Below are 12,861 nucleotides of genomic sequence, written 5' to 3'. Positions count from 1 at the left end.
CTGTGGTCTAAACCAGTGTTCCCCAACCTTGGGTCTGCAGCTGTTTTCGGACTGCAATTCCCATCATCCCTGACCACTGGTCTTGTTAGCAAGGGATGATGGGAGTTGTAGTCTAAAAACAGCTGGATACCCAAGGTTGGGGAACACTGGTCTAAACCACTGAGCCTCTTCTTGGGCTTGCTGATCAGAAGGCCAGCAGTTCGAATCCACGCGACAGTGGTGAGCTCCCATTGCTCTGCCCCTGCTTCTGCCAACCTAGCAGTTTGAAAACACACCAGTGCAAGTAGACAAATAGGTACCGCTGTGGTGGGAAGGTAAATGGCATTTCCGTACGCTCTGGCTTCCGTCAGTGTTCTGTTGCGCCAGAAGCAGTTTAGTCATGCCGACCACATGACCTAGAAAGCTGTCTGTGGACAAACGCTGGCTCCCTTGGCCTGAAGAGAGATGAGTGCTACACCCCATAGTTGCCTTTGACTGGACTTAACCATTCAGGGTCCTTTATCTTTACTTTTACTTCAGATGAGGCCTCCAATGAAGACTGCAGTATACCACACATAACACACTGCAGTGATCTGACCTAGAGGGTAACAGAGCATAGACACCTGAAACTAGAGTACCCCCCTCCACATAGGGCCACAGCTGAACCGCCAGCCAAAGAAGGGCTAAACATGTAGCCTTTCCTGGCTCAGTTATCCACACCTAAGGTGTGAATGTTGGAATCAGGGCTGGGGAAGCTGCAACATTGAGGATGAGACCTGCATCACAGCCCCACTGCCCCCCCTCAATACATGGACCTTGTTCACATGCATAACATGTACAGGGACCTCTATAAAGTCCTGGTTATGCAGGGTGGGACTTATATGCATAGACACCACAGAGACACGTGTTTGGAGAAAACATTTACAAAACTCGAAACATGCTTTGCCATCAGTTTTGTATTCCATCCACCAACACACTCCTTTTTCACCTTTGATAACTTTACATTCCTTGCTGCTTTAATAAATTCTGGTTTTAACATTATGCTGGTATGCACAGATGTTCTCTTGGCTAGTTATTTACTATGCTTGGCTTGCAGTCAGAATCCGTAGCTGCACAGTAGTAAATTGTGCAAGGACTGGTTGCAAAGGCCTGTGTTAAACTGAGAAATACATTAGTTCATTGTTCTTGTCTACATTTGCACACCCCATAACCACACTTGCTCAGAATACCTTCTGGCGCTATGTTAGCATGTCCAAAAATGTCATGTACAAATAAGATATTGTTTCAAGGCATTCTCTTGACAGCTGTTTTATTACTTTACATTTTTTATCTCCTTTTCCCCATAGTCAACCTTCCGTCTCTGTCCCATCTTTACTAGTTATCTCATGCTGCCTTTCCCATTTACCACAAGAGTAGCATCTGTGTCTAAATAACTCTAATAGCATTATTACAGCAAGCCACTAGAGGGTTGGAGGTGCTCTAATGTGTGCAGGTAGTTTCCTACCTTGCCCTAAAAAATTACTCCATTTAGTTCAATGGTGCAACTCCGCAGCCCTGACACCAACATCCACAGCTGCTCCTTCCATTTAATTGAAAAAGAAAGAGGAGAATGATGTGAGCAAGAGCTTTGTATAAGCATCATAACACATAGGAATTCTGGATTGTAGAAGTGTCCATACTATATAATGTATGCATCTATATTGGAAAGAAAACATTTGAAGCACAAAACTGCAAACACATGTTCTTTTTCTCAGTGACAGCCTCATGTATTTTTGTTCCAATGTTATTTTACTAGTTCCTTTGTCATGAGTATAACATGATTATTCTAAATTTAAGGGATCTTTAGACATGAATTCTGCTAACACATGTAATAATCTCATTGAAAGTGACTGTGGGTGGATGAATATCTGAGGTATGTCTTTTAGACATACTGTACTGGCCTAGGCAACCCCAACATAGGTTATCTGAAAATCTGGTACACTGTATAGCTGAAGTTAGACACCTAAGGCTGCAGTCCTATACCCACTTAACTAGGGATTAATACCCACTGAACAGAATGGAATCTGCTTCTGAGTAAACATACATAGGATTGCAATGTAAGCCCCACTGGTTACACGCATATAGTTCAATTCCACAGAAATCCATGGGATTCAAAGGCACTTTAACACTTTGAATCATGTCCTTGGATATCTTTAAAACTGGAGAATTCTTATCAATGTACATATTTCAGTAAATTAATTTACTGTAATATAGTTACCACACAATAGTTCCTTTCCTATGCTCTGATAGATATATTTATACTCTTAGTCCCTGTTTTTATGACCTTATAGTTTCTTATGACCAACAGTTTTCCATAGGCTTAAAAATATTTATCCAAAATGCCCCAAATATTCTGGTAAACGGGCCTGTGTTTTACATATACCCATCTCCCTGTGTAAGCTGCATGGTGCATCTCTGTGTGTGCGCACGCTTGCAAAGAGTTGTTTTTAAATAATCACAGGTTTAGGATTAATGAGGTTTGGATAATGAGCTGGAGAGCAATGCATCAAAACAGCATTAACATATGCACCATTTAAAACATTGAACTGAAAGTATACACTGTTAATCATCTGCTAGAACAGCCTTCCCCAGCTCAGTGTCCTTCTGAAGCTGTTGGATTCCCATTAGCCCATTAGCCAGCATGGCCTCTGGTCAGAAATGGTGGTAGCTGGTTCTCCAGAATATCTGCAGGTTAGTGAAGATTATGCTAGAATGTAAATATACTTAGGGTGTGATCTAGTCAAAAATTAAGCACTTTTTAATTTCCGTCAACTTCAATGGGACTGGGAGAGATTTAGGCTTTGATCCTATATACACTTGGGAACAAGTCCCATTGAACTCAGTGGAGCTTACTTCTGATGAAACATGTAGGATTGGACTGTTAGCAGGGTGCAATGAAATCAATAGGAATCTTAGTGAACTCACTGAGACCTAGAAGTGCTTAATTGGGGGATAGTTTTATGTCCTTCATGCTTTGTTCCTCCTCACTGAATTTGGATTTGTATCAACGGAGGAAAAGACATCAATGGAGGAAAATAGTACATCAGAATTTTATTTTTGTCAGTGGATTTTTCAATGAAGTTACATAGCTGTATGTGGCAGGAACCTAGCATATTGCTCATGGATATTTCCTGAAAAACCCCTGTGGGTTTTCAGGATTGCTGTAATGTCTTCCATGTGTCTTCCTCCAAGAGGATAGTGCCAAAAGTATTTCTACAGATGAAAATGCTGTTTGGAATTGGCTCTTTATTTGCTGCATTAGAGCAGCTACTGAAAGCATTTACTGACCATCACAGACTAGGGTCTTCTGGGGTTGTTTTGCTAAATGGTTCCTCTGCCTTGGGGGGAGGGCGGCTTTTTCTTTCAATCTAACCCTTGTATATGTGTGCAATAGTTCAGGGCTAATAACCCTGTTTCAGATAAGAAGATTTGGAATGAGAGGTTATCAATGGGCTGGTCACTCTCTGTAGTAAATACTGGTAGAACAAGACTATGGAGGATGTTTTTAGCCTTGAGATAATTCCGCTTAGAAAAACCAGGAGGAAGTAAAGCATTGTGAATACTATTATTGAGAAACTTTGTGTATGTCCTTGAAAAAATTATTGCAAGAGTGGATTTTTCAAAGGCCAAAATAATACCTAGGGACCCGTGTCCCGATGACCAATCTTCTTTCAGCCCTTAATCTCTTGATGCTGCTTTGAGCACTTGGTTTAAGGCAGCTTATAAACTGATCAATCAAATCAAATCATGCCTTAATTTTGCTCCTGTGTATTAGTGCTGACATTGCTGTGTGCTTAATGGAGATTCTGCAGCTGTCTGAACACTTGAAAGCATTTAATATTCCTTGGATGTACGTAATGCTGCTAATAATCTTTTTATGAATGATACTAAGATTATTACACCTGTTTTGGAGGTGGGATGAAAAATTATGGAGCTCTGTGGTCACCCAAGCTTCCCATGACACCTGATTCCTGGCTTTGTCCTGTGGAAGGTTTGGAGCCAGTGTTTTCTTTTCAGATAAGAGTCCTGGGAGAATTGGGGTCAGAAGAAAATTGAGTACAATAATTTGCAGGAACTGGATCTTGTGATTGTTCAGGGACCATAGCTCAGTGGTAGAGCACATGCATAGAATGCAGAAGGTCTCAGGTTGCATCCCTAGCATCCTCGGCTAAAATAACCAGGTAATGGGACATCACCTTACCAACAAAGGTCCGTATAGTTAAAGCCATGGTTTTCCCAGTAGTGATGTATGGAAGTGAGAGCTGGACCATAAAGAAGGCTGATCGCCAAAGAATTGATGCTTTTGAATTATGGTGCTGGAGGAGACTCTTGAGAGTCCCATGGACTGCAAGAAGATCAAACGTATCCATTCTGAAGGAAATCAGCCCTGAGTGCTCACTGGAAGGACAGATCGTGAAGCTGAGGTTCCAATACTTTGGCCACCTCATGAGAAGAGAAGACTCCCTGGAAAAGACCCTGATGTTGGGAAAGATGGAGGGCACAAGAAGAAGGGGACGACAGAGGACGAGATGGTTGGACAGCATTCTCGAAGCTACCAGCATGAGTTTGACCAAACTGCGGGAGGCAGTGGAAGACAGGAGTGCCTGGCGTGCTCTGGTCCATGGGATCACAAAGAGTCAGACATGACTAAACAACAACCACAACAACAACAATGGGAAAAGACCTCTGCCCAAGACTCTGGGGAGCCACACCCAACTAGCGTAAAGAATACGGGGACCACATCAAGAGAGGGCTCTTGCTCTCCTCGTGTTCTGCTTGTGGGGTTTCCAAAGGTCTTTGTTTGTCAACTGAGTGCTGGGCTAGACAGGCCTCTGATTCCTTTTGGAGGTCTTCACAGTTTATATGGGTTTTCAGCACCTTGGTTAACTTGGTCGTATTGGCAGACTTGACTGCATCCTTGCTTACCCCCCACTTCAAATAATATACAACAATTACTTTCCTGACTTTCCCTAGGATTTTTTTAAAAATGGTGCTACATTAGCTGTCTTCCAATTCTCCAGTAAGGAGGTTGATTTTAGTGACAAGTTGCATTTTTCTGTTAGAAGATTAACCAATTTCACAGTTCTTTAAGAACTCTCAGCGATGCCATACGGTCCTGGTGACTTGCTAATTTGTACGTTGTCAGTTAGCTTCAGAACCTCATAGAGTCACAGAATTGTAGACTCATATTACTCTTATTTGATTCAGTTAATTGTTTCATTTAATGACTGCTGCTTTTCATTATTGCTGTATTAATGCATAGCTTCAATATTATCTATTTTGTTAATTTTCTTTTGTTAGCTGTTGTAAGTATTCATTTGAATGGAAGAGAGGGATAGAAATATTAAATAATATAATCTCATAATAATAATTCTTCAGATGCTCTCTCCCCAAAACTGGTTTGGGGTGGATATCTGGCTGACTTCAGATATGCAGTAAGAAGAATTCAAATCATTCCTTTGGCTTTTCTTTCATTTCCCCATCTTCCTTTAATAATCATTTTGCACCCTTTGCATCTAATGAATGAACTGCCTGGTTCCTGGTTCTAGCCCCCAAATCCCATTCTTCTCTATTCTCTTTCCTCTACCGAACCCTGTATTTTTTTTTTTTAAGGTGAAGGTAAAGATTGAGATTGACCTGGGATGAGACATTCTGGCGTTTCCTTCACTCCTTTATGTCAGATAAGAAGGGAAGTCTGGACAAGCTTGTGACAGGAAATCCTCCTGCACTTTGGTCTCACCAACATGCTGCTCTCACCCTGCCATTTCACAGAGAGGGGGAACTTGTTTTGCTGACAAGACTGTTTAAAAATTGTTTCCAGCTGAGGTGGGCTAGTTGGAGTTTGCATTTTGAACCTAGCAATGAAAGGCTGGCAGAACCAGATAAGATCCATGTCAGACAGCCTAAGTACATTATACAGCAGACAGCAAATGCAGAGGAGGATCAATTGGAGTTTAGAAACTGCTGCTGAAAAATATATTTTTCAAGGTGATTTTTTTTTAATGTCAGGGAAACGCTATAGTTGCACAAAAGGGGTTTTATAACTTTTTAAATTCCTTTTCTTCTTCTTGTCCCATTCAGGTCCTGTTTGTTCCCAGACACTGGTGGCATTATGTAGAATCCATTGACCCAATCACTGTTAGCATAAACTCATGGATTGAACTGGTAACTATCCCCCCCCCCAATTGTTTATCTCTTAAAACCATCAGGCACACACATGGCCTGAATGTTCACAGATGGGCATGACATCTGGAAATGTGCTGGAGTAGTTTATAATAATGAGCTAGCTACCTATTTCCATACATCCTACTAAGCATACTTGACTGCAATGATCACAGGTTCTTTCCCTTGCCACTGTTGACCTTCCCCTTCCCATGTTGTCTCCCCTGCATTGGAATTACATAGATTGTAAGCCGCTCAGGACAGAGACCTGTCTCTTACACTTTGTAATGTGCAATGTGTAATGTACATAGATGAGGCTATATAAATCATCACCCACATACTGTTGGACTCATATCAACTCTAGCCAACATGGCCAGTAGTTAGGGCTGGGAGTTGGAATCCAGGAGGGCCACATGTACCCCACCCCTTGCTGTAGTTTATTTTTGTGTGTGTGGTTTAAAAGCTGAGCATATTTTCATCTCTCTCATGAAATTTCCAAGAAACAACCTTTGGAGACCAAGACAGTACAAGCTAGAGTGGGTGGAGAGGAACAAAAGTGAAGATGCTACTAGTGCGTCTTTTTAGTTAAAATGTCTGCTTCACTTTGATGTAGGTGTCATATTATCTTCCTCCCCCCACAACGTTTATATCCCATCTTGTCTTCTACCGTGGAACTCATGGCAGTCTATATATATATATATGGTTTTCAGGGTGATCCATCAACAGTGGTCAGACCCAGATCTGCTTAGTTTCAGCAAAATGGGGGCCTCGTGTGCCTTCATGCCATGTAACTTGGAACTGAATCTGACATCCTGAAAATCCCAAGGCTTGGTAGTATTCTACACAGGATGCCTTCCTCATCTTTTTACAAAATGGCATATGCTCTTGAAGTCAAAGCTAAGCAAACATTAGTGTTTTGTAGTCTCCGGTATTGCTTGAATGCAGCATGCTGGACAGAAGTTATTAACTATCTCCCAAAATTAAAAACCTCACAAACAGTTTGGAGGCTTCCAGCTAATAAGTTGACTGTGGGCACTGCTTAACCCGAGGAATGCCTGCATGTCGTCTTTTGGGTGACAGTTGATTATACCCTATTATCCCTGGAGATGACAGCACCATTACTTTTTAAGTGTCGGGCTATCTGTCTTAGAAAAATAATGCGTGACACGGGTGTTAAAATGTAATATCAAGAACATTTTCATTATTCACTCAAGCAGTTCTCCAGCTTCCAGCAATAACCAGCTGCTACCACGTTGATATGATAGGTGTGTGTCAGGCCCACTTCAATAGCCTTACTGATACAATTAATTATTTCGTTGAGACCTTATAATAAAGGATAAAGTTTTAATTTGTTTTCAACACACTGAGACCACTTCAACTCTTGCTTCTTATGGTAGGGGGGATTAATGCTATTCATGGATACTTTGAGGCAAAATGAACTTTCCAGGCTTGCAACCCCTTGAAATGCTTTAAGAATGTTCATGTACCGAGGTAAGCTAGCCTAAATGTGTACATACTAAAATGTGAATAGATGCGCTGAAAAGTTTCAGGCTTATGAAGCTGCATTGCAATAATATCAAAACGTCTGCAGGAAAAGAAATGTAAAACCACTGGAGTCCATTTTCCTAGGAAACAGCCCACCTGCTCTGAATTTAACAGGTACAGACCCCAGATCTTTTTCTGCATATATACTTCACAATCAGACCGTATGATGAATTTCTTAGTCTTAAGATTATAAAATTATTGCTGGTAGCTCTAAGACTACATACATTGTGACTGTCTATGAAATAAAATCATAATGAGAGCTACCTTAATTGTTTAGACTGGAGCAGAATATTTGAAAAAAAGAATTGTAGATTCTGGTAAGATTGTCCGCAATTCCTAACATCAGTTTTATATTACAAGTCTCTGGCACTACATTTTAGTTCAATTTTACATGAGATTCCCTAGCAACTGCCCTGATGTGAGACAATGAAGTGGTCCTTCTGCCAAGCTTTCTTTTTCCTAATCACAATTAGTATTTTGCTCTGATTTCCTAGGATTATTGAGCACATTGAAGCAGTTGTTCCCAAACTATTTAATAAATGGAACTTACCAAAGGAAACAGTATCTTGTCGCACCATGTCTAAGAGTTTATACAGAGTTTTGGGACTGTGATGATGATGATGAGATGGTGATACTGCGTAACTCATAAAAATGACTCGAAGTGACTTGCAAACACAGTAGAAGTCCTAAAGCCATTTGCAGTAAACACAATCATTAAAACTTAAAAAGCAAACACACACATATTTAAAGAAGAAAACGCAAGTCTAGCTTTTATTGCACGACTTCAGCGTGAGTTGATAAAGATAGCAAACAGAGACTGATGCTGGACCAGCAAAGGCTGTCTAGTCTGTACAGGTTGCAACCCTCCTTTGATAACTTTGAACTAGATCAATCTGGTGTTATTTGTTTGATATAGATGTGATATGGCACCATCAGAAATGCTAACATTTTATTCCAGATAGTGCTTCCTTTGCTGGTGCAGTGATAAATAGTAGAGATGAAAGAGGAATGGGACGGTAGGTAGAGGAAGGTAGATTTTATGCAGTTTCCATGGGGAAGGAACAAGCATCTCCTTATACACCACCTTCAGTTTCCTTCCAGCCAAACTCAAGCAAGCAAGCCCCATTTCTTCAATCTGCCTCCATCTTACTATTTGCTATGGTGCCAGGAATACCACGTTACACGTTGAATTTGCTTCTCCTTGCCCATAAACAGTCCTCCGATCCAAAGCAATTCACTTAAACAAGAAAGCCTGCCCTGCCTGTGTGTCTCATCCTGATGAAATCCTAAATTAGTCTTTGTATTTCACCGCCTAAAGGCACTCAGAAGAGACATGACAGCTTGTAACATGTAAGAATCAATTACTGGATTCTTGTTTCATCTTTAAAAGCTGTGTGCTGGTATCCTTCGTTAAAGACAACATTTGCTTTTCCTCCCTGCTGCTGCTATTTAAGGCTGCAATAATACATCAGTGGGTTGGTGATACTGTCTGATGACAGTATGCTCCCTGGAATTTAAAATGATTTAGTTTTGCATTTGTAATAGCTCCCAAGGCATTTGCTGTCTCTCAGAAATAATCCTTTGTGTCTTAGCTTAAGTCATTTAGAGATACAATTTTGGACATACCTTTTTGATCTTCTTGAGTTAAAGACCCTATACATTAGACAGCATCCCTGTGGTATAAATTAAGGTTCACAAGACTCAATTAACTTAACAAGACGCTAATACAATGTATTGTCCGCCAATTAGAAACATGTAATTGCTTGATCATGTGGCTTTTATGGGCATATTATGCCTAGCTATGATAATAAGGGATGTTAATTCCCCACCCCACCCCCAAGTGTATGTGCTGGAAATTAGAGATCTCTTTAACATGAGAGTCTTCTTTCCTTCAACTATTGCATCCAGTCTTGTGCAACAGGACTTTCCTCCCATCTCCTCCCACAGTGTGCCCCTGAGATTGGTTCAGGTGGCGGGAGAACCCTCAGAACAGTGCAGGGGGAGGTGAGGGGGGTTGTTCTGTCTGGCATGCTTGCCCTGATGGAAAGATCAACATAACACAATATTAAATTCTTCCCTTGATTTGTGTATTGTACAGGAAGTCATTATGTCCCCAATTCTGTGTTGCTGGACCCCCCATCATCCCCAGTCAGCATGGCTGATAGTCAGGGGGTCAAAGGAGTTACAGTCCAAAAATATGATGTAACCTAAGTTTAGGGAAGCCTTCTCTAGTACTACTGGGCGAGTTCCGGGATGAGGATTCTTCAGAGGCTCGGGGCACCATAGCTCCCGAAGATGTCAGTGTGTGAATGGTGAAACCAATAACTCTGAGCTGCAGCCCCTCCATTCAGTGACTATAAGTCAGTAGAAGACATGCAGAAGCTTCCAGGTTTTATCCTTGACATCCCCAGTTAAAAGGGCCAGGTACCAGGTGATGGAAAAGAAACGTGTGAAACCCTGGAAGAGCTGCTGCCAGTCAGAGTAGACAATTTTTGTTATTGTTGGCATCCATCTGTATAAGAGACAGGTCTCTGTTCTGAGCAGCTTACAACTGATATAATTGCAATGCAGGGGAGACAACAAAGGAAGGGGAAGAGTTTTCCTTCTCCTAGATGGGCTACCTTCCTGGGTTAATGAGCTCCATCTGACCCCCACTTCCTTCTACTGCTATGGAATTCAACTTCTTCCTAGAAAATAAACCCCAGCTTTCATTAAAAAACACAACATCCTAGTCATAAAGGTTGGATTATTGGTGGAAAGACTGGTGAAGTCTCAGAATATGCCACTGAACAACAATTGCTAGAGAGCAACAGCAGGAGAAGACTATTACTTGCATGTCCCGCTTGGTGGAGAAGTTAAACAATCTCACTTGGTATAAGTCCGCTTCTGTGTTTCCAAGTTGCTTGAGAAATTTGTGAGATCTTCTTTTCTGGAAAAGTTTTTTTAAGACAGGATGGATAAAAACCCATCACAGAAGAACTAATTCTGCCCTAGTATTTATGTTATGGGATGCCCTTGCAAGAGGTGTCTTCATTCACAACCCAAAGTCCAAGAACAGAACCTGAAAGCAAAAACGTGGCCTTTTGTACTTCTTTGTAGTGATTTTTTGCTTTATCAGTTCCACTAAAGAAGAGTGGCTGGCTCAAAGCACATTGGGCTTGATCAATCACCTCTTCATTGCACCTCTGAGTTTCCCTCTCTTCTTATTTCTGCTCTCCTTTCTATCCATTCCAGTTATCACAACGTTAGCTTTTGTTTCTCTTGTAGGATGCAGATCATGAAGCCCGTGTAGAAGAGGCAATAACTCGAACGCTGATATGTGCAATCAAATCTGCTGAAACCACCAGTGCATCAGATTCCTGGCTCAACCCCACAGAGGTGAAGTTCCGCATTAATAAGCCATGGTTTTCACTCCTTTGATCCAGTGACATTTTTGTTTTCTAAACTGCAAGTCTATGCTCCCCCACGCCCCCACCTTTGCAGCTGAATTTTTAGTAACTTTGGCATGGCAGAGCCTGAGTCTTCATGGCTGCTCTCCATTATCTTGGTTTAACTCCTCGCTGGAAGCGTACCCTGTGTCTTTCAAGGATTCCCTCCTCCAAATCCAGAGATTCAGAAGTGCAGATTGCACAACCTGTACATATCTAGCCATTTGCCCTGTATGTAGTAGGGATGGTCAGGGAATCCAGCACAGTTAAGAGTGTGGGTGTGTGCACTGCATGGCTCTGGGATTCCATTCAGTGCACATTGTTGTTCTTAAGTCCACCCTAACATCGTCACATATTACTGTAAAGACCAGTGCTTTATGGTAAGGAAGCACTTTGACAGGGATAGTTTAAATTTATTTGACATTCGCTTTTTGCAGGCAATAAATATGCCACACAAACTCAGGCTTGCACAGGCGGCTCTTGCTTAACCAGCTTCCTCCTTTGCTTCAATAGAGGGGAAAGTCCCATGCATGCAATGTCTGGGCTGGGCTAGTGGGCCACCTTGGTTGAAATGAAAGCAAGCAGAAAAGCACCCAAAGAACACAATAGGGTGGCAAAACAAAGTGGAAGCAATGGGGATAGATGAGAAGGACAAAACATATAAACAAATCCTAAGATTAGCAGAGAAGGTATTACCTGTTTATACACTGAATGTATTTTATTTTCTAGGTTGAAGTAACTTCCCATGAAACCAATCTTCAGTATGTGAATGGGGCTGTTTCTGCATATTTAGAGCATCAGAAGACTAGTAAAATTGAAGACATGGACCCTATAACTGAAGAGGTTAATCAATACCCATGTAAAAGAAAGAAGGTCCAAGGGAGATCAAAACCTGAAGGCTTCCAGTTGATGTCCTGTGAATCTAGCCTAACCGTGATCCAAGGAAAGAAACTGGAAAAAATTCCATTTGGACATAATCTTTTTCAGGTTTTACCACAATTCTGGGAAACAGATTCAACTGGTTCAGCTGAAAATGACAGTAAAGGGTCTCGAAATGAAAATGATGAACACTTTGGAAAATTGCATTGTGCTGGGAAGACATCAAAAGTGATTGGTGATTCTGGAGCATTAGTAGATCAGAAGGATCCAGGATGTAGTACCATCTCTCCACAAGCAGTTCTTTGTACAAATGATTTGCTAGATTGTGTGCTAAATCCCCAAGTCATCCGTTTAATGGCTCAACTTTTGATAGAAAGAGCAAGTGTTTAAAATGTGTTCCTTTCTGAAAATTAAAAAAAACAAATGACAAGTACGTTCTGGAGGTTCCACAGCTTCTGTACTAAAGACTTCTTAGCTGCGCATCAGCATCAGCTCAACTGCAAACTTCCAAACAATACAGCATCTAACTATGTCAGGGCTTTTGTAACCATTTCTCATGGGGTAGCCAAGTTTATGTGTTGCAGCAGAAGCAACAGTCTTTTGGTACCTTAAAAACAAACAATTGTCTTTATGCATAATCCTGCTGGGTCATTTATGTGTTTTATCAGAAGGCTAAGACAACACAAATCATTGTCAAAATATATAAATAAATTGTTTATTTTAAGACAACAAAATTTTTTTAGGAAGGTGCTTCGCAAAGCCTTTGCATCATCTCAGGCCAGGTCTAGCTGGCTGATACACGGATGAAGAGCCAGAAATTATTACCTCC

General features: G+C 41.2%; 1 protein-coding gene across 3 annotated transcripts in view; it reads left to right on the top strand.

Annotated features, from left to right (window-relative positions):
• The window catches only part of HSPBAP1 (HSPB1 associated protein 1), a 55,165-nt gene extending 42,700 nt beyond the window's left edge, over positions 1 to 12,465 (top strand). For all 3 annotated transcript variants that reach the window (XM_081007858.1, XM_081007856.1, XM_081007857.1), the window contains 3 exons: positions 6,100 to 6,183; positions 10,993 to 11,103; positions 11,883 to 12,465. In XM_081007858.1, the coding sequence (XP_080863984.1) occupies positions 6,100 to 6,183; positions 10,993 to 11,103; positions 11,883 to 12,422 (735 nt within the window). In that variant the 3' untranslated portion in view covers positions 12,423 to 12,465. The remainder of the gene's footprint in view (positions 1 to 6,099; positions 6,184 to 10,992; positions 11,104 to 11,882) is intronic.
• Positions 12,466 to 12,861: the final 396 nt, after the last annotated feature.

The sequence above is a fragment of the Podarcis pityusensis genome (genome assembly GCF_964106645.2).
Source record: "Podarcis pityusensis genome assembly, chromosome: 1".
Lineage (NCBI taxonomy): Eukaryota > Metazoa > Chordata > Lepidosauria > Squamata > Lacertidae > Podarcis > Podarcis pityusensis.
The sequence above is the reverse complement of the archived record's forward strand: the minus strand, read 5'-3'. Positions and strand labels throughout refer to the sequence as shown.